The sequence below is a fragment of the Suillus discolor genome (genome assembly GCF_016758755.1).
Source record: "Suillus discolor strain FC423 chromosome Unknown F5147scaffold_124, whole genome shotgun sequence".
Classification (NCBI taxonomy): Eukaryota; Fungi; Basidiomycota; class Agaricomycetes; order Boletales; family Suillaceae; genus Suillus; species Suillus discolor.
This window is the reverse complement of record NW_024541371.1, coordinates 26,610-47,565: the sequence shown is the minus strand read 5'-3', so window position 1 is coordinate 47,565 and position 20,956 is coordinate 26,610. Positions and strand designations below refer to the sequence as shown.

General features: G+C 47.9%; 8 protein-coding genes across 8 annotated transcripts; 5 read left to right on the top strand and 3 right to left on the bottom strand.

The window, feature by feature from the left end:
• Nucleotide 1: 1 nt before the first annotated feature.
• On the top strand, nt 2-1,658 carry F5147DRAFT_727091 (uncharacterized protein). Its single transcript, XM_041439229.1, has 5 exons — nt 2-378; nt 442-620; nt 674-858; nt 919-1,057; nt 1,113-1,658. Exons 1-5 carry the CDS (start codon nt 72-74, stop codon nt 1,185-1,187), a joined length of 885 nt encoding a protein of 294 aa, XP_041285460.1. The 5' UTR covers nt 2-71; the 3' UTR covers nt 1,188-1,658.
• A 1,526-nt stretch (nt 1,659-3,184) lies between these two features.
• Nucleotides 3,185-3,432, top strand: F5147DRAFT_781071 (uncharacterized protein; the record flags this gene model as incomplete). Its single annotated transcript, XM_041442564.1, has 2 exons — nt 3,185-3,278; nt 3,338-3,432. 2 exons carry the CDS (start codon nt 3,185-3,187, stop codon nt 3,430-3,432), a joined length of 189 nt encoding a protein of 62 aa, XP_041285459.1.
• Nucleotides 3,433-5,094: 1,662 nt separating this feature from the next.
• F5147DRAFT_727075 (uncharacterized protein) lies at nt 5,095-6,290 on the bottom strand. Its single transcript, XM_041439228.1, has 5 exons — nt 5,904-6,290; nt 5,727-5,855; nt 5,531-5,667; nt 5,397-5,481; nt 5,095-5,345 (listed from the first exon to the last, which is right to left on the bottom strand). The coding sequence occupies exons 1-5, from the start codon at nt 6,112-6,114 to the stop codon at nt 5,116-5,118; spliced, it is 792 nt and encodes a 263-aa protein (XP_041285458.1). The 5' UTR covers nt 6,115-6,290; the 3' UTR covers nt 5,095-5,115.
• A 125-nt stretch (nt 6,291-6,415) lies between these two features.
• On the top strand, nt 6,416-7,974 carry F5147DRAFT_727065 (uncharacterized protein). The gene is made up of 7 exons (XM_041439227.1): nt 6,416-6,554; nt 6,611-6,648; nt 6,711-7,041; nt 7,098-7,223; nt 7,287-7,423; nt 7,479-7,569; nt 7,625-7,974. Exons 3-7 carry the CDS (start codon nt 6,807-6,809, stop codon nt 7,873-7,875), a joined length of 840 nt encoding a protein of 279 aa, XP_041285457.1. The 5' UTR covers nt 6,416-6,554; nt 6,611-6,648; nt 6,711-6,806; the 3' UTR covers nt 7,876-7,974.
• Nucleotides 7,975-10,875: 2,901 nt separating this feature from the next.
• F5147DRAFT_644135 (uncharacterized protein) lies at nt 10,876-11,704 on the top strand (the record flags this gene model as incomplete). The annotated part of the gene is made up of 3 exons (XM_041433136.1): nt 10,876-10,960; nt 11,022-11,153; nt 11,205-11,704. Exons 1-3 carry the CDS (start codon nt 10,933-10,935, stop codon nt 11,702-11,704), a joined length of 660 nt encoding a protein of 219 aa, XP_041285456.1. The 5' UTR covers nt 10,876-10,932.
• A 1,822-nt stretch (nt 11,705-13,526) lies between these two features.
• Nucleotides 13,527-13,682, bottom strand: F5147DRAFT_587762 (uncharacterized protein; the record flags this gene model as incomplete). The annotated part of the gene is made up of 1 exon (XM_041432033.1): nt 13,527-13,682. A coding segment is annotated over one exon (156 nt), but the record flags the coding sequence as incomplete, so codon positions are not given.
• A 1,187-nt stretch (nt 13,683-14,869) lies between these two features.
• Nucleotides 14,870-18,461, bottom strand: F5147DRAFT_727030 (Spc98 family-domain-containing protein). The gene is made up of 12 exons (XM_041439226.1): nt 18,320-18,461; nt 18,162-18,267; nt 17,935-18,113; nt 17,532-17,628; nt 17,339-17,484; nt 16,745-17,290; nt 16,460-16,692; nt 15,991-16,406; nt 15,523-15,941; nt 15,302-15,472; nt 15,046-15,181; nt 14,870-14,994 (listed from the first exon to the last, which is right to left on the bottom strand). The coding sequence occupies exons 1-10, from the start codon at nt 18,395-18,397 to the stop codon at nt 15,302-15,304; spliced, it is 2,391 nt and encodes a 796-aa protein (XP_041285454.1). The 5' UTR covers nt 18,398-18,461; the 3' UTR covers nt 14,870-14,994; nt 15,046-15,181.
• A 63-nt stretch (nt 18,462-18,524) lies between these two features.
• On the top strand, nt 18,525-19,926 carry F5147DRAFT_755663 (uncharacterized protein). Its single transcript, XM_041440338.1, has 3 exons — nt 18,525-18,622; nt 18,682-19,134; nt 19,190-19,926. The coding sequence occupies exons 1-3, from the start codon at nt 18,575-18,577 to the stop codon at nt 19,649-19,651; spliced, it is 963 nt and encodes a 320-aa protein (XP_041285453.1). The 5' UTR covers nt 18,525-18,574; the 3' UTR covers nt 19,652-19,926.
• The last annotated feature ends 1,030 nt before the right edge of the window (nt 19,927-20,956 follow it).

The following is a 20,956-nucleotide window of genomic DNA, read 5'->3' as shown; positions in this document are numbered from 1 at the left end:
AGTTCTGCCTGTACCAAGTATTAGTCTCCTCTCCGCCGTTTCCACTGTTCTTTTCACCAAATTTTTTCAGTATGCTCTCGCTTTTTGCTCGCCATATCGCATCCCATCTTCCCGTGCTGCGCACCAATGTTTTGTCTTCGTCGGTGTTGACCGCGTCCGCATTCGTTGCGACGCGTCGTACATTCTTCACTACGCGCCGTATACAGCTGCCGGCCGCTGCATCCAAAAGCGCATCAACTACACCGAAGAAAACCACGAAGAAAACCACAAAGAAAACCACAACCACAAAAGCTGCTCCAAAGAAGGCGAAAGCCACCAAGGAAGCAAAGTCCAAACCAAAGTCAACAGCAACATCCAAGAAGACGGTCGAGCGGCCCCGTGAGTGGAACCATTGGCTGAGCTTTTAGTCATGTGCATGTTTATATGTGTCGCTCGCTATAGCACCCAAGAGGGTGCCCAAATCTGAGCAGCCTCCTTCGCGTCCCCCTAACGGCTATCTGCTTTTTTTCTCGAGGCTCGTCCAAGACCGTAGGAGTGATATTAAGACTGCTACGGACACCCAGGATTTGGCAAAGGAAGCCGCAACTATGTGGAATGGCTTTACCCTTGCGGAGAAACAGGTCATTTACATCGCCATATCTACAATGTGACATGCTAAAATCGCTCCTCAAAGCCTTACTACAACGAGGTTGAAGTCTTGAAGAAGCAGTATGAAGAGAAGCTAGATGAATATTGGAAGAGCGCCTCTCCTAAAACCCTCAGGGAAATCAATGCGCGTCGTAAACATGATGGGAGAAACAAGATTCACCGACCTCACCAAGAGAATCACTATAAGCGCCCTAAGGGGCCTTTCTTTAGGTCAGTTTTATGTACTGCGGTGAAAATATGCGGACTGACCACAAGGAACGGTTCACACAGATTCATAGAACATTTCCGTCAATCAGATGATGGTAGAACTATCCAAGAAGCTGGAGTCACTGCCACAGGTAGAGGAGCCGTCAATGTTGCTCGTGAGGCCGGTGTACGGTGGAGGGCAATGAGTGCCTCTGACAAGGCTGTAAGTGAACCCGACTAATAATCATTCTTTAATGACTAACGATATGTCATTTTAGCCCTATGTGGAAGCCTACCAGAAAGAACATACTGATTGGCAAGCAAACCACCCCAGTAAGAGTGCATCATCGTAGGAGTCTACATGCCAGGGAGCAGAAATGCTAGCAATTCTGCGTGCATCAGTCCTGTCCTTCCGTTATCATTCAGTTTTCATCGTCACTTACCCACTTCATCGCCCACATTCAACCCAATGAGTTGATTTTTTATTGCAATGTTTATAATTTCTGAAGCCATTCGCATGACCCTCCAGCTTTACATATGTACGATAGGAGTTCCTGGTCACGTTCCTCTTGACTTGCGAATTCTCTCCGTCGTACCTCTTGGTCATGGCGTTGATGTGCAAGTTTTTCAGGCACGCGGACCTATAGTTGATACTCGCAATACGCGACAATCCTCATACGAAGACGCTCCAGGCAGTTGCGCATTACCTCTAGTACGCTGTAATCATATGTCTTCCGTGAATGACATCAGTCGGCTACTCTCATTTCAATCCCCATCTCGGACAGTGGACGCTATCTTTGCAGACCGTGTCATATCATTAACTTGCACACTGAGTTTGATGCGTATGTTAAGCTCGTTTGCTCTTCCGACTGATGTTTCAGACGCTCACGATGCATTGCTGACATACAAGGTTGCGTAGGCGCATTCTGTCACTTCATACAGTGATTCCGAACCCTGACTTCAGTGTTTGTGATTTTATATACCTCTCCGCCTCTCATCGTCGATACGAATATCACAACGGCCAAACCAAAGGGGAAGCCAAGTTTATGACGAGACTTCCAAAATTCCTTCTGCCCATTCTGAGTCATCTTCATACACGCTTGATCCTATCACCCATCAACATTCACCCTTTGTTTTATGTATCTACACTTCAAGTACTACGCCCCAGACGGCACGACACTGTCCCTCTCCCGAGAACTGCCGTGACCTGGTCCCGCCGCTACCCAAGACAGTAGAAGAATGGAAGATAGATCGTATTTTCGATCAGCGTCCTCGCGGCCGCGGTTTCCAACACCTCGTTCTTCCTGCTTTCGACGACATCCCACCATGTTCGATCTTTCGGAGGTTAGGAGGGTGTAAGCCACACTCTTACGCCGTCGACGCACGCTCACGAGCAGACAAAGCTGTGTGTTATAGCGCTGAACAGTAACATCAGAATGTTTATTTGCATGTGAATCCTGTTCAAGATATCGTCGTTCTTTGCAAACTACACACCACGGAATGCCAATCAAAGTCCGAGAATCGGTGCATGAGCCACAATGTTCAGGTACATCATCCTCGAATCTCAGCCAAAAAGTGATTTCTGTTGACGAACAAAACACAAATAGATTGATTCCGGTGGTTTTTGAAATTCGAGGACAGATTTCAAATTTGACGGTGCACGTGAGACACGGCGAGAACGTGCTTTTGTCGAAAACGACACGTCCCTTCTTCGCAAAATTCCTTGAAAAATCTGGGGACCTGAAAAACCCAGATGGCTTACCGCAGCTTCCAGTTCATCACCATTAGGCTTCTAGCTAGGGAGTAAGGCTCAGTAAGCCTAGATTTTCCCAGATTCTAGTGGTATGTATTTTTAGCAGCTGGCGGTGCTTGTACTGCGGCAGTTCCCGAATCAATGAACTAGATCATTGTATTCGAATGCAAAATGCAGGTTGGTGTGCTTCACCTATCGTAACTTTCTCGCGTCGGAGGGCCCAGATGCAGATGCGCTGATTCGATTTGGAGGGAGACCTTGCCTCGTCGCCGTCGGTGAGCTTCTCGTTGTCTCGATTGTGCGTACGTATTAAATGGTTTTTGAAACTCAGAACATCGAGGGTCAATTTAACAATCAATTACCGCCCTCCCTTGTGAAACTACGAATGGAATAAGGTATTGCTGCGCATTATTAGTGTAGTGACCATGTGGACTGGGTGGTAACTTTATCACGACTGTCGTAACACATACATGATGCTCTCATTCTCCAGCAAGGTCAGATGACTCTGCCTGCGAGCGGATCTACGAAATGGCCCTACAAAATCCTTCTTGACCATTCAATTATAGTGTATACTCTCCTTAACTCCAAGTCTCCAACATGAAGCTTTCTTTTGTCCTCAGTGGGCTCGCATCTATTATGACTCTTGCTACAGCCGCACACCCCATGCAAGAAGCTATCGCGAAACGGTCCTGTGAGTGTCCATGACTGCCAACAACCCCATAGAATATCTGGAGGTTGACCTGCTACCAGATACGGAGCAGCGCGACCTGCTGCCAAATGCTGAGAAGCGCGAGGAACTTGATGCTAATGACTTCAATTACTTCGATTACTGCACGTGCCCTTGACGTTCTATATAGGTAAATTATACCTGCTTGTCTCGGTTTTTTTTCGTCGGAGTCATCCATTAAACCTTGAACCTTTCTAGGTGGCCACTAATTGTTTCGCCCACAAGTCACGTCGTTCGTTCACAATTTCACATCGTTGGGTCCATTCGACTCAATTGCTTGGTTACTTGATTTCCGATTTGTGTCCATTGACAACACTTTCTGGACTTCTGATCTCTGAAGTCGCGAATGCCTTTATCAATGAGGTTTGCCCCTATCAGTCTGCCGTCGGAGTGGTCAGTTGGCTTGGGGTGATGGAACGGATTTTCTCGTCCTCTTTCGCGGAGTGTTACAGGAATGGATTGGAGTACACGATGGTTCCATTACTTACTCAACTACAAGTCAAGTGCTCGCAACAACATCGCATGTTGAATTGTCTACAGTTCTCTAACTTGAGTGTTCACCTCGAGTTAGCGTAGTTAGAGCTGTAACCAAATTTTTACACTGTCATGGGTGGATTAAGTGATGATCAACAAAATGTCCGCTACTCGTTACAACCTTCGCTCTTAGAGCTTGAGGGCTGGTTGTTTAGCACCACGAGAACCTTTTCCGAAAGCAAGTATGCGAGCTCTCACTGGCAGGATCACGACTCACATTCCCCATTGCTCGAATTCGAGTTAGTTGGGCACGCGACGCGACACAGCTAGGGAGATCGATTTGAACGACTGCTTGACATGTGAGAGGAAACGTAAGCGGGGCTGAAAGCCCGGAATTCTTTTGCAGGAGATGATGAGTGTAACGGCATCGTTCAAAATGAAAAAAAAAACACAAGCCACATATCCGACGAATGATGCAGTCGACCTCGCCGCAATTACTGTTACCATGGTCAAGTTCTGCGTTGAAAATACTGGGAGTTAACTCCACCGCCTATAATAAAATTATTACTCACCATGACATGATTTCGCCGCCGCTTCAGTGGTCATGATGGACTGCGGAGAACCCCATCATGACTTGAATGTCGTTTGTAGTACGGAACTGAAGTTTATTAATAACTCAGTTATTTAAAGCACGGTATCAGTTTGAAGTTCATCTCCTCACCAATAGCATATTTAAATTTGTGTTCAATAACATGGCAAGGCCACAACGTCGTTCCTACCGGTGGCCCCAAGGTGGTCACTGTGCTATCACCGACTGATCGAGGTTTATTTTCCATCACAAACACTCGCAAAGTCCGCGGTCTCAACACGTTGCAACAACTCAGGATAGCCACGTAACAGATACAGTAGAATGGATAGAGTTCAAGTTGATCAACTGATCTCGAGTTCAAACCCAAATCGTGGCTAAACTCCGGGGCTCCTGAGTCATCATCATATGAGTAATATTACGCTATAGACAAACAGTATAGATACCGTTTGGTTCTTTTATTATGCCTCAGTGATATGACTTTCCGTACGGCAGCTCTTAAACGGGGATGCATCGATGAGTCCATTTCAGAGCTTGTTGCTGCGCATGCGGCATTTCTAGTGCCGTGGCAGCTACATTAATGGAACATCGGGAAACCTGTGGGAGCGCTGTCAAAATGATCACAATATTAATTCATTCTGCAGAGATAAGATTTCCATCCGACTTTTCAACATGTTGGCTCTGCTACATTCGTCATATCGCGATCTACGCGAGAGCCGTGAGAAGACATCGGGACTGCAATCAGGGAGGGGAAGGCAGGTCCACGTTACCCTCCAAGCGGACTATCTTGGATTTAGGGACATCAACACGATGATCATCAACCCAATCCAAGACCTTCTCGAAGTTTCTGCATCGGTGAGGGATTCTAAAGTTAGGGAACGGATCTTTGACTCCCTCCACCCAGTCGTAAGTGAGCATTGTCACGTCAGCATGACACATAATGTTCTGCCTGAGCATTTCGATGCAGTGGTCTGAGGCGCAGCATAAGCAGACCTGTTCCACGCAGGAAACAGCGTACCTACCGAGATGAATGCGGAAGTCTCCGGAGGATTCGTGGACGCCATGACCCGAGGAATGGTCACCCCAACTGACTCTGCGAAGCATGTCCTACAGGGAATGAGTAAAGATCGACCAACCTTTTTTTATTACGACTGACTATGCAATGGAGCTGGTGAATGACTTCTACAGTTGCCATATAATCTCCACCATATTCATCCGGATACCTAGTCATGGAAGGAGAAGGTTTCTCCCCCGTTCTGAGCAGTTGCTCAAGTGTCATACCGATTGGGCGCGCTGGGAAATATCATATAGTCAGTAAATATCTATGATGTAAGTGGAGCATAGGGCGCAACCATCAAGGGCTATCTTATCCCAAACAGCGTCGAGTTCTGGAGATGGTGTGCCACGATATATAGAAGGGGTGCCCAGAGTTCCATTGAGTCGTATAATACCGATGGATTCAATGGCCTCATTTACTGGAGCTATGGCGAGTAAGCAGGATGCTGCGAGTTGACTGTCCGTCCACCTACAGTACAGAACTACGTCATCAATCGAAGGCGCCCGTACCCATAGCACGAAGAACATCATTGTTATGAACATCAGCACACCATGGCTTAGCCATGGCGACAAGTTGAGAAGGCGGAATTTTGAAAGAGGCCTTGTTTCTGTATTGCTATCAAGGAGTCTCGTATCATCACGATCGTCGACAGGAGAATACGATGCAGAATATTCCTTACGCATAGCTGGCGCAAGAAAAGGACTTGAAGTTCGTAGGGTTTCCGAGTCAAGCCTTACACTCGGGATGGACTTGGAACAAAGCCGTACACGTGTGCAAGTTGTAACCCTGGGTACATAGAGACCGGTGCTTGGGTTTTACTGATGGAACTACCTGAGCATCAAAACATTGAAATATTGATGTATGATATATCGTATAGCAGCCATATTCAATGAGTGAGAATAGCTTTTATAGATAGTTCACACGGTTACATTAAGGACAGACATCACGTGATGGCCATATTCTGAAAATTATTAATCCAAACCAAATGGCCTCTCTGCAGTCTCAGGCTGGAGATCTCCGACTTGCCAGTACATACGACCGTTGTGGCATCATGATCACCTGGCATCACAAAAGCGTCACTCCCATCTGCATATATCCACACCGGTTCTCGCACTGCCAGCCAGGTATGCCATAGTGTTCCTGAAATCCAGCTGGCTTCTTACTTCTCCGATCATTCCGGGCCTATGCTTCCCCTTCCTGCGCTCCGCTAAGGGCATGTGAGTCTCGCACCAGCGGTATGATATCTTAACGCATTGAGACACAGCCGATTGGGGGACAGGATCGAAATTAATACATATCCTAAATATTTCTCGCATCTGCCCTTGCGTATCCTCAACTATCCACACACCGAGTTCATCGAAGTTCCCTCAGGGTCATGGTCAAAGATTCCTCGGAGTACATTCCTGTCGACGCTGTTGACTATGGTAATAAGGAGGAATCATTTGATGATGCAGAAAGGTTCGGTGCAGGACCTCGTCCTAAGTTGTATAGTAGCCTTCGCGTGTGGCCTCTGGTGAGCCATGGCGCGTTGTTATGCACATCGATACTATTTTTCGCGCTATGGATTGGCACGCCTTCACCCCACCTGCATGACGACATTCCTGTATACTGTGAGTGAGCGGACATCCTCGGACAGTTGACATATAGTATTGATAATTTGTCACAGCTCCAGCAAGTGGTGCTGTTGAATCTACGATCGTAAGATTCAACGGAACGCTCGACTTTCCTTCTGTCTATCGTGGCCCTCCTTCCCAAGAAATTGATGCCGTTTGGGCCAGAATAACTCATGATGGTGCGTCGCCCAATTTTTTCACCCCATCCTAATTAGTAATTGTTTGCGTCCATGAAACCTCAGTACCACCAACTCGGATGTCACTTGAGGAGATTCTCAAAGCCGGCGAAGTAGATACTCCTTCCAAGGTCAAATATCCACCCGAATTTGGTGGGGGTTTCATGGTATCCATGGAAGCCCCTCACCAACTCCACTGTCTGGTAAACTATCATACATGCACCCAAAGTCCAGTCGTTCTTGTCTCACGTTTTGTAGAATTTACTTCGTAAAGCCTCGTGGCCCCAGTATTACGGGCCCATAGATCCTTCGTTCCAGGATACGCCCGAAGTAGTCCGCATGCATCTTGGTACATTGTTTTTTTTATTTATATACGCACTTCCTCCTTATCGTATGCATTACAGATCATTGCATTGAAATGCTCAGGCAGAATACCATGTGTAATGCCGACGTGACGACGATAACATGGGACTGGGTTGATGGACACAAAATCCCATACCCTAACTTCAACACTCGCCACCAATGCAGGGATTTCGAGAAAGTATTGGACTGGACTGCCGAGCATGCCGTTCATATCCCTCGATCAGCGGTTACTCGCTTCAGAGATACAATTGACATCCCCTTACCCCCCCATCTGATGCACAATGATGTATAGGGAATGACGTGCTCCTTGCTCATTACATACATTCACGAGTACTTATCTTGCAATGATCAAGAGTACATCAATGACATAGGAATACCCTGAAATTGCCCATCCGAAAAGTCCTGCGTGCACTACGGCAAGTCTGGCAGAGAGCGGCGGCGAAACTCGTGGCTAACAGACGCCGGACGGCACGTCGGACATTGAAAATAAAAGGTACACCAGCGCGGCGTATACCGTGTGCTTGGCAGAAGTCATCCACCCAGGCTTCGGATAGCTATTGTTGGAAGGCGGTAGCTGAGCGCTGAGATGCAGTATCCATACAAAATGAGTGTATTACAAGTACTGTAGGGAGTGATAAGATTAGTACGTACCTATATTATTTGAAAGTCCGCCCTCTGGCGTCTTTTTGCCGTCGGACTGGTTTTAGCCGAAGATATTACCTTTTGAATAATATGTTTTGCCGCCGATCCTAGGTTCTACCTTGACCTTCAAGTACGAGAATTCAAAGGAAGCCAGGAACACGTCGTCTCATGATCTTTGACAGAGTCGTACGCTTTGCTGGTCAATGCTTTCAGGTATTTTGTTACTATTGGGTACCTATCAGTACTCATTCCTTTCAGCGTCTACTAGGTCGTTCGGCCATTCTGAGATGGGTCTGATCGAAAAATGACAATACTAATGATAGTTTTAATTGTAGTATCTTGCTACGGCTATAATTTACTTCCATGGGACAACACTTATTAATAGTCTCAGGTCACCCTCGAATGTGGAGCTGACTCGAGCCTGGCCCGAGGCAGACGATCGGGACGAGACTTTTTTCGAGTTGCTCCTCCACCCTGACGTCACATCCATCATGACCGCGTTGAGTTCTTAGAGTCCATTCCAGCAAGAGCGGTGATTAACGACATAAAGTTCGCGTTTACAAAAGGTTTACCCCTGCAATCAGAAACTGGATCCTGGAACCGAAACCTCATTGCAATCGTCATGATCAAGATCTGTTTTTAACACCTTGATGTGATATAGTGCAACAAGAATAAAATTGTCATCATTGGGGGTGCTGATTACGACTGGGAAGAGTGAGGTGCATGCTGGCAGGGGCCACCATCTGGCCTTGGTGCGAGCTGCGCATCAGAGAACCGAGGAGTCCTCTGGGGTGCGTTACATTTACTGTGGGGCCTTTACGTCGTAATGGATGACTGTATGACATTCTCAGGTTCACCAGTCTTCTGATGTAGTTGACGTTGACTTTGTCTGCCCCTGAAACGCGTACCGGTGGTGGGAAGGACCTGAAAGAACTCGTACGTGGTTGGTACGAGCGCATAGGACGGAACGGATCACTGCCTTATGGGTACTAGTCAAAGATCAGCAAACCGAGGTAGGCAGGTGTTTCGACTCGTCCAAACATAGTAGGATCATCAACAAAAGAACTATTACTGGAATACTAACAAAACACAATGGCCTTCCGGGCATCCCAGGGCCCTCTTGTCACTTATTGGATGGTTTGATTGATGCTCCCAATGAGACCTATTTAGACCGTTGCAAGTCCACTTTTTTTCGCTCCGTCAAAGAACCAGAGAGCCAGACGGTGTTCTAAAATTAGCCGCGCTACGTGTCCGTCCTCTGTCTCTATAATAAGTATAGTCTTTTATTTAGTCGAGACCAGGCTCACCATCACATGTATTTTCAGGCACCTTACTCGACTTACGTTAAGTCAATTCGTTACGTCGAAACAAAAATAAAAGAAATCATCTTCTCTGTCGCCAAGACGCATTCGTCCCCCCCGAGGCACCAAACCCAGGATCGGAACATCAACCGTGCTGCGGATTGCGTGAGCACCCTGTTGTTCTTTTTTTTTCTTCATTTCTAGATAAATCCTGCCTAACCACACGCGTAATGTAACCATTTCAATCGATTGAGATAACGCGAATTGAATGTGCGCGAGTAATTTCACAGATACTGCTGGCAAAGGATCTCCAGTTGGACAACGGGCAAACAAACACGCTCCATGATATCTGAAACACTTGCGTAAACCGCACGATGACAATGGGATTTCCATCATTGGGGTTTGATCAAACGCCACCACCCTTGAACAGGACGCATGCAAAGCGTCAAGATCGGAATGGGAAGATGATGAAGCCCCTAGGCCTAGGTCTAAAGGATCCGGGATGATTGGTTGTTGACACCCTTTATGTATAGGGGCTTATTTGCTCCATGTAGTCAATGGTGCGCCGCGACAGTTCCAGAAGCGGCGATGTGTTTCCTACTGGTCACCTGTTTTCACCACGGCTTGGCCGCCGAACGGTGGCTCCGGGAGTGGTTACAAGTCACTACACACTCTCCTCGAAGGTGCCGACGGTCCTGACCTACGAGTAACTACTGGAACGAAGATGGAAAAAGGTGCTCCCTCGGCGCTGCCGTTATTGATGCATTGAGTCATCGCGCAGCATGACAGGGTGTACTAGGTGTTCTTTCACGGCAGGGTCTCTGCAATTCGGCTGCTCGTTTCACTCTCCGAGCCAGGCACAGCATACAAACCTTACTTGACAGTTTATTTCGTCTTTCTCGGACAAAGAAATAAACTGAACAAACGGTTATTGAGTAGGGTCATAGATTCAAAGAATCTTTATTTAACTATCTGGATTTCGGCATCGGCGGTTTGTTCGGTCTCCGATTTCCAATTTGCGAATGCGAAACGGGGCTGCCGTCCCTCAGACCTCTTGCCAGCATGGGCCTATGAACTGCATTGATCCGAGGTGAAATCTGGACTTCGGGTTGACGGTCTTACCTTGTTGGGATTGTGGATGTTGAGCGATCTTTCAATTCGAAGACTGACGGCTCATTAAGTCCACTTAGAATAGCCCCTCACAAAAGTTCTGAGTGGATAAGGCTTCAGCCAATTTAGTGGACCTGGGTCATGAGCCGACATACGAAAAGGTATAAAAGCCCTCTGGAATATTTCAATGTGGTGCATCGACAAACGTACCAGTCGCATCTGTTAACTCAAACATGAAGCTTTCTCTCGTCTTCACCGCGCTTGCATCCATCGTGGTTCTTGCTACGGCGTTCCCTATGGACGGAGCCATTGCGAAACGTTCCTGTGAGTAGTATTCAAACCACTCATCACCATGCGGAGGTTGATAAGCGTAACTTGCTACTAGATGCAGAGAACCGCGCCGAACTTCTATCATATGTAGGGAAGCGCGAGGAGCTTGACGCTGACCACAAGAAGCATCCTCATGGTGCGGAAAAGCGCGAGGAGCTCGACGCTGACCACAAGAAGCATCCTCATGGTGAGAGGAAGCGTGAGGAGCTCGACGCTGACCACAAGAAGCATCCTCATGGTGCGGAAAAGCGCGAGGAGCTCGACGCTGATCACAAGAAGCATCCTCATGGTGCGGAAAAGCGGGAGGAGCTCGACGCTGACCACAAGAAGCATCCTCATGGGAAGCGTGAGGAGCTCGACGCTGACCACAAGAAGCATCCTCATGGTGAGAGGAAGCGGGAGGAGCTCGACGCTGACCACAAGAAGCATCCTCATGGTGCGGAAAAGCGCGAGGAGCTCGACGCTGATCACAAGAAGCATCCTCATGGTGCGGAAAAGCGGGAGGAGCTCGACGCTGATCACAAGAAGCATCCTCATGGTGCGGAAAAGCGCGAGGAGCTCGACGCTGACCACAAGAAGCATCCTCATAGTGAGGGAAAGCGCGAGGAGCTTGACGCTGACCACCGGAAGAAGCATGGTCACGGTGAGAGGAAGCGCGAGGAAGATGATTCTGACCACCGCCACCACCATCCTCACGACGGGAAACGTGAGGAGCTTGTCACCGGTGACCTCAATTAAAGCTCGCACTGAACTTGACGCCAGGTTCTACGCGGCAGGTGAGTTATAGCCCTATGTCTTGTTTTTTTGTGGAAATCTGAATCATCCATCGTATTAGGTCCGGAATCACCGCAGCCTCAATCACAAGTAACTTCAATGTACATCTACATATCTCGATTCCCTTATCTCATCGCTTGTTTTCTGACATGATGGATGCCTATGTAGTACAATCCCAGTTGTTTTACGTGCCCCTCTTAAAATTTTTGACTGAAATACACCCAGTGTTCTTGCCACTAAGCTGTCATCTAGTGACATTGCGTATTGCACTTTCTAGCTCGTGTGCTGTCACCTCAAGTTCTCTCAGCTCCCATCTAAAATGAAACGGTATACATACAACCTGCTCACTGCTAGCTGGTTCTCGTCCGGGGAACAACTACGTCTTTTTTACATGGTCCTATAACAGGAGACTACGTGTTCCTCAGCAATAGCACGTAGTAATACATATATCGCGCATAGCTAGAAGAACAAAATACAACGACAGAACTGAAAAAGTAATAAACCTAGACGAATTTTTGGGCGTCATTCTGTCACTTACAATGACTCCAGCAACTTCGCATCGATCCAGCTGAGGCCGTGACATCGCCTTAGTGCTACTCAACCGCACCACAAGAGGAAGCAGCGATACATTCTAACTCGACGCGTAGTATTGTATGCAGTCCAGGTGAAACTTGTACGAAAGATGTCAGCCGAGAATGCTGTAACCACACACGGCGTGAATGAAGTAACATCACCTTAAACCCAGAGACAAGCAGCGTCAGAATCTCACTTTTCAAATAACTGCACGCACGCTCACTAGTGGTCAAAGTTAGACTCGAAATTCTTCAGGAATTCCTAGCATTTGTTCATCACCTGGTCGCTGTCGCCGCTCTCTACTGCTGCGAGTCACTCGGAGCGCTGAATTGGCGGACTTGGTGAAGGAGGAAGTGTACAGTGCGAACGTAGAGTACGTCGCTATCATGCAGGAGTACGCCTGGCAGTGCGATGATCGGGTGATTGGGTCGGAGGTCGCGCACATACCCTCAGGCAATTTGGCACTCATTATTTCAGGCACGTGCCCAGAAAGTCTACACGATCAATTGATCTACATGTAAGGAAAAACGGAAGGACTGCAGCTCTTTACGAAAGAGGAGATAGCAGCATCGTAAGTGCCGAGCAGCACTATCCGTTCCGTTGTCGACCCTTTCAGCCCATGCTACTCGAGTCTCAATCTGCAAAACCATTAAACCATCATCTTCATCTGTCGTCTTGAGTTATTTTCTCCGGCCTGTAGTTCTCTCCGTGTTGTTCCTCTGCTAGCTTCGTGCCTTCTCTCAGATGGAACACTCTTAGCTGCGCGTGAAATTCACAAGCCAATGGTTTGCCATTGATAATTTCTAAACAACACGAGTTCCGTACTAGTAGTAGTCGTTCGACTATGCAATGTGGAAGGGAAAATTTTCGACAACAACATGCATCTTGCTTCGAGTGTGCTATGTAAGCTGCTGTGGAAGAATTGAGCGAGTTGTCCTACTGAGAATATTTGACTGCGAAAGATGAAAATGATGACTTACAAAGGGAAAAATTTGACCTCGTCGAAGTTCCAACGGCCTTTCGAAGGGTATTCAGCCAAAATCCATGTTGGTATCGATGAGTGCGTGCGGCTGCGACTGTATCGAGCTACCGACCCTGCTTTACCATGCCGATATTCTCGGGTTTTGGATGTCCGACAGACGGAAGTTATACACATCTCCCGAGTCCCGATAGCCCTTCTTCCTTTAACACATCAAATTCATCCTCAAACTTCTCACTTGGCTCGTAGCATTGGTCCATTCACTGTTTCCCACTTCGACTCCATATGTTTGATCCATACAAATATTGAGGCACGTTCTACATCCGCCGGCTTGGTTACAATGCGAGGGCGCTTCGATGGTAAAGCATGAGTCGGGTTGGACACGTGCTTCTAAACTCTCAGTCGTAAGTTGGGGGTACGATATAAGATTGATTGGCTGAAGGCACAAGCACCTGTAAGTTTCTTTCAGAAGTGCATGACAATCTTGGCTTGTGATTGATGGAGATAGGTATCAAACGGTATGTGAAGACAGAGGCTTATCGCTTTCTTGCGTGAGAGGACCTGCTCTATGCACCAAGCCGATTCGAAGATGCATCGACGAGAATTCGAGCTTGACAGTCTTGCCTCGCTGGGATTGTGTGCGCTGAGTGATTTTCCAATGAGACTGACGGCTGATTAAATTTACCGTCCACGTAGAAGTTTGAACAATCCCTAAGGTTGTGACAAAAATTCTGAATAAATAAGATTTCGACCAATTTAGGTGACTCAGTGAGTCACTAGTCGTGAGCGGACGAAGTCGTGACGAAAATGTATAAAAAGCTTTATTGAAGATTCCAATGTAGTGCACTGACGAAGTACTTATCAAGCTCACACCTCTCAACTGTAACATGAAGCTTTCTCTTATTTTCAGCTCGCTCGCATCTATCGTGGCTCTTGCTATGGCATACCCCACGGAAGGAGCCATCGCGAAACGTTCCTGTGAGTATTCATGATCCAGATCACCATGCTGAGGTTGATAGGCGTAACTTGCTGCCAGATGTGGAGAACCGCGAGCAATTTGGCACCGATCTCTTCAATTACAACGAGCCTTATGCTAAGGGTAAAAAGAGCGAGCGATCTGACGCTGATGGCTTCAACTAAAGCCCGTCTTGAACTTGATGCCAGGTTCTACGCAGGTCAGTTATAGTCGTATGTCTTATTTTATGTGGGAGTCATCCATCGTACTAGGTCTTGCATCGTTGCAGCCTCACTTCCCTGTACATCTACATATCTTGACTACCGTATCTGATTGCTTGATTTTTGACACACTGCATGCCCGTGTAATACATTCCCAGTTGTCTCACTCTTTTTGACTCAACTACAGACCCATCGTTTTTGCCACTAACCTGATGACAATGTTAGGATTCGGTGAATTAGCAGTGACACCGCTAGTAATCGCGCTCTGGTTAGCACCCTCTACAAGGGCCTACTAGTAGTCCACAGGTGTAGAGGACACCAAATTCACTTATGTAAATTGACCCACAGTAGTCCTTTGACGCTGATTTGCGCTAACTCATGTGTCATTATCACATTATCGACGAATAACTATCTTGTCTTGAATGGTCTTACTACGGGAGACTACGCGTTCCTCACATCCTAAGCAATAGCATATAGCAACATATATATTGCGCATGGCTAGAAGAACAACATACAACAATAACAGCTGAGAAAGCAATAAAGCTGACCGATTTTTGGGCGTGATTCTGTCACTCACCAGTACCCCAGCAACTTCTCATCGATTCAGCTGAGGCTATGACATGGCCTTGATGCTACTCAACCGCACCACAAGAGGAAGCAGCGATACATTCTCACTTGACGCGTAGTACTGCACGCAGTCCAGATGAAACTTGTACAATAAATGTCAGTCAGGAATAAGGTAACTGCGTGAATGAAACAACATCACCTTGAACCTAGAGACAAGCAGCGTCAGAATCCCACTTTCCAGATATCGCACGCAGACAATGGGACGCTCACCAGTGGTTAAAGTTAGACTCAAACTTCTTCAGAAATTCCCAGCGTTTGTTCATCGCCTGGTCGCCGTCGCCACTCTCCACTGCTGCAAGCGCTTGATTGGCGGATTTGGTGAAGGAGGAGGTGTACAGCGCGAACGTAGAGCACGTCACTATCATGCGTGAGTACGCCTGGAAGTGAGATGATCAGCGGGCGTTTGGGTACGAGGTCGCACACATACCCTCAGCAGTTTGGCACTCGTCAACATGCATTCTTTCAGGCACGTGTCCAGAAAGTCTACATGATCCCTCAGAAGTTGATCTACAGTAGTTACCTTGGCCAATTTTGCCTCTAGCGCCCGCCAGTTAGGTTCAAGAACCTCGAATGTCGTGAAAGCCAGTATTTGCTGAACAAAAGCGAGCATACGAGCTCTCAGGAGTGCGACTCGCAGTCGCCACTGCTCGAACTCGGGGTGGTTAGGCACGGAACGCCGCCAGGGACTCGTCTTCTGTTCTATCCACATCGATGCGAGCGATTGCTCCACATGTTTGAGATGTAAGAGAAAGCGGAAGAGGAGCTGGTAACGCAAGATCGTTTTGCGAGAGATGACGAGTGAAAGCGGGAATTTCACGTTGTAGTCGAGTGTAAGGGCATCAATCGCTTATTTGAGATGAGCAAGGACAGTAACGCCAGGGCTTCATGCACATACCTAACATAGGCTTCTTGTCATCCTTTTCCCGGTCGCGATCCTTCTTTGCTTCTTCATCTGGCACGCCTTCGCCTTCCTCACCGCCAATCACGCCGCTTACGCTGATGACCTTGAGTAACCATTCATACAATCCGCTGCTCGCGATGCTGACTCGCACATCTTCACGGAATGCGGCATCTTCCCCTGTAAGTGCAAGGTCGAGGAGACTCTGTAGCTTAACGATACTGACACCTTTCGCGGGCTTCTTCAGTTCTAAGTGGGCAAGGTCTAAGAGGTGGGTGAGGAACGATGAGGAGGCCAGGAAAAAATAACGCTTGAGAGAGCGGAGCCGAGGTATGAGCTGTTGATCTTGCAGCAGGAGACGTAGGAGTGTGCGATTCGCGTGTGTGTACGCGTCTTCGATGAATTTGTAAAGCCTGCAAATGCCCATGAAAAAGACACGGGGACTCGACCCAATGAAGAAACACACTTTTCATCTTCCATGGACAGCGACTCTTTCGTTATATCCTTCTGATCGGCTTGCACCTCGATCCCACATTCACGTATCACGTTGAGATATTTACCTGCAAGTAAAAACTTGTGTTTCCAACCCTCTAGAAGGGGCGGTATACAGGCGCCACCGGGTAATCGTCCTCCAGCAGTACGTGGGGGTGGAACACCTGTATGCTGGCGCTTCGAAGAAAGGGTAGAACCATCGCGAAGCTACCCAGACATCAGTACACATGCACCCCGTTCGCTCAGACACAAAGCTCACCGTATATCGCCTCTCCCAATACTCGTCCGTATAGTCCACTTCCAAAATGCCCTTACTGATGAACTTGCTCTCCTTGACACACAGTTCCTCGTATGGGTCCTCGAGACGACCCGTAGTTGTCCATACCCTGAGCATCTCGACATAGGGCACCCCCGCTGCAGTTAGAAGAGTGCCGTATACCTTGACCGCGGTGGGGTCGCCTGACATGGTCTGCATGCGCTCATATATCACCGTTAGCACTTCACCACCCTTCACATTGATAGGTGCATCTGATGTGCTCTTCTTCATGTCAGACAGAACGGCCTTCAGCTTCGCCCCGCCGAGCCCAAGTGCTTCGTCTCGTGCTGCCTGCTCTGGATCAGACTCAGAAGAAGACGATGATGAGGAGGCGTCGTCGTCATCGGTAGTAGCGAGTTCAAGGATGAGCTGATAAATAAGGGATAGGGTATGCACTGTTGGGTGGACGTAGAACCATAATTTCTGTAGACTAAATTGCGGTGAGGTGTTGAATGCATGTTCGAGTTGAGATAGGAGAGTTTGGTAGTCCTTTCAAGGGGTAAGTAAGATGACGCCTAAGCGATGGGGGAAATTGACCTTGAGCATGTCCCGGATGGCAGCGCAGAGTGCATGATTGACAAGCCCAAAATCGAGGTGGCTGCGGCTCTCAACAAAAGAGGAGATAGCGGTGTAGTAAGTGCCGAGCGGTACTATCCGTTCCGTTAGGTCTCGAAGGGACGAATCTATAAAAGATGAGCGAGAACGATCTTCTCTGACTTGTCAGACAGACCTAGCGGGGAGGACAAAACAAAAAGTATTCCCTTGAGTGGGTCATCATCTTCTGGCGAGTATTCAGGATGATGGGAAATATATGTTCCCTCGATGCCCTATAGAGATGAGATTCAGGTGAGGACGAGGTGAAGCACAGGGCAGAAGCACGAGAACCAAGAAGAAACAAATTTCTCGACAGAAATTATGAGGTAAAGCGGGAATGTTAAATGTCTAGTCATTGCTGTAATTGTAACTTGAACGTGAACTGAAATGAAGGAAAGGGAGAGGTCAAAATATGAGATAAATAGCAGACCAAACGTGGTGATCGGATGTTTGACACAAGCAAGATCATAGATTGTTCCAGCTGACACCGAAAAAACGGCCATACACCTTGAACATAACGACCACTCGCGAAGACATACCATCAAAACGTAGAGAAGATCCTCCAAAATCAAAGCCTCTTGTATATCCACGGGAAGATTGTCCAAGACATCTTCCTTTCCCTTTCCCTTCACCTTAGGTATCGAAGAAGATGCGCCAACTCGCGAGTTCAATGGTGCGCGCACGAACGAAGTTTCGGCGATGAATGACGGCTCGTGGCCTGCATGCCATCAATACTGTAATATGCAGGTCATCGAGGACCACGTACTTTTGCTACGGCTTTCTCGTGATGAGTGCACGCGAACATCTGGATCTTCGTAGATATCGTCGCTCAGTTGTCTATTTCTGCGAACAGAAGCGATAGTGCCGGTGATCTGAATGGTCGATTGTCTGCATGTTATAATAAGTATACAAGGAGATTCATACCTTGGTATACTCTTTTGCAGATAAACCAAGATTCTTCTTGCGGCCTCCTGGACGCATTCGTGGAGTGTAAGGGTCCATATTATTGGACGACTATGCAGATTGGCAATGGACGCGGTAGATGCACAAGACGCGTAAATGATAGAGTTGGTTACTGTTTTTGGTAGTCACGATTTTCTACTTCATCCTCGGAGTTCAAACCGGGTCTGTCTAGATTTCTGTTGGGAGCAATATTGAAGGACCTCAACGTTTCCAACTATGAGGGATGCCAACATCTTTGCATTCCGCAAGGCCATGCCTCGAATGGTCAGTTCCGTAGCTCTTCTTTTCACCTCCAACCTAAACACACAAAATATCTCCAACAGAGCTGGTCTCCGCGTAACCTCTACAACCTCTGGAAGCGGTCTTGTGGAGCCGAGGCCGAGGCCATAAACTTCACTCGCTCACCCAAGACGTTGTTTCAACAGCGGTGGATATCGAAAGCACTCGTACGTGCGTACCACGGCGACTTCATTAACGAGAAAATATTCAAGCGGTGGTACCTCCCCGACACACTTCCCGACGTGCGGCCTCGTCAGCACGCGCTTTACAGTAATGGTGATCTCGACGCGTTCGCTGGGCGTACCGAACAACTGGAGAGAGCAAAGAAGAGAGCGTATGACGAGCAAAAGAAAGGCTTGGCACCTGTGGGCAGTTTAATGCTTGCCGAGGTGGAGCGACGCATTGATGTGTTCATCTTTCGATGCTGCTTTGCGCATAGTGTCTATGAGGCACGGAGACTCGTCATTCATGGATCCGTCCTCTTAAATGGCAAGAAGGTGCGCTAGTTTTCTTCTCTGGTGTCAGCTTCGATACACTAATCCACCTCTTCAGCATACGGATGCCAATACACGTCTGGCCCCAGGTGACATGATCTCCGTTGACCCTGCAGCCATTCGTTTCCTCCAAAATCCTGAGTCTTCCAAGGCAGAGCCCGAGGGTGAACAACCTTCAGACTCAGAACTTAAAACCGAGTCTTCGGATCTCTCCCAGTCCATGCCTTCCGTAAAACTTGCACCTACGAAGTCCTCGTTGACGCCTTTCAACCTCCCTCCATATGCGTCTCCTTTCATCTTTATTCCTGCCTATGCAGAGGTCTCCTTCCCCACCTGCAGTGCCATATATGTGCGCCACCCGACGGCACGCCCAGGATACAGTGAAATTCCAACACCTTACGACGCTGATGGTGAAGTCATTCGGCTTGCATGGGAATGGTACTCAAAGATGCGTCCAAGGACAAGGAGTAAGAGTCAGATGGCGAGAGAACCAGAGAATCGTAGAGTTGGTGGTCACTAGGCGCTACTTGTTACCTCCACTTTGTGCGCATTTTGTGAATATCTTTGGTGCTGATGCTGCTGAAGTATTACGCTGTCCTCCACCTGCGCCTTGTGCTGTTCAAAGTTTCCCTGCTTCTTACATTCCATGGGTGTCGCTGTGGACTGAAGAACTTGCGCGACGGTTGTACAAGCTTTGTGTTGATACCCTGTCAGAGTCCATTCGCAGCCTTCCGTCAAATGGCCGTTCCACGTTGAATATTCGCGCGCTGAGATCTGCAATGATCTAGTGTCCACACGTGCTTCGTGTCTGCAGGTTATGGACTGCCGTCTTTTGAATGACGTATGGCTTGCATAGTTCTCGTTCATGCAGCCTACCAACTTACCGGACTCGCGCTATCTTCTCAGTGTCCTCAAGTTTGAGTATGGCCCTTCGGTCATTCACAGGTCATCCCAGGAAATTGTGTCACCTGCTGATCAACGCAGGTTGATGCGCCGTGAGCAGAAGCAGTAAACAAGCTCAGACGTCCTTGGAACGTCAACAGCAAGTGGTCCATGCGTATCCCCGAAGAGACTGTTCTGTTGTGTCTCAATCACTATTACGAAGGGTCTATTTGGACGCAGCCTTCAGTGAGTGCCATTTTGCACAGTATCAGCCCGATTGCCAGCTCGTCGTCGTTTCTTCTGATAAGTCGCCTGCTTTGAATCCGGAGAGCCTTCATATTCGCGATCCCTTCAGCACCACAAAGTGCGTGATTTATCTACTGAGAAATGTTAATACTATTGTAGCTGGAATTCCTGGATCTCAAGATTTTCGTCCGCAATGAAACACGGAGCTACTTCAGTTACTTTGGATTGCCACACCTGTTTTCCACCTTCAATCCCAGTGCCGAGGATTGTATAAAGGATAGAGAAAAATACAATGAACGATGAATCGAGACAACGGGTGCCCTTGCAAAAGGTTGTTGTATCGCTGAATTGGTATGCACACACCGTCACTGATCTCACCGTTGTCTGTAACGGGTAATTATGAATAGTGTCGCTTCGACATTCGTGCGCGTTGGCGACTCTATCAGATAAGTGCCCAGCCATATTGTTAACAACAAATCCCCTTGGCATAAGTTGGCATTGTGTTTGGAACCTGCGTTGACGACGAGACAAATGATACACATGCATAAGTGCATGTGGAAGTCTCAACTATCAGTATCACACGTCACGCCTGTTGTGCTGCTGTATTTGGGAACGGGGCCATGGTCCTATGTAGGAAACATACATCTCCATGCGATGGGCGTGGGTTGACGTACGCGTGCTTTGATGATTGCTCTGC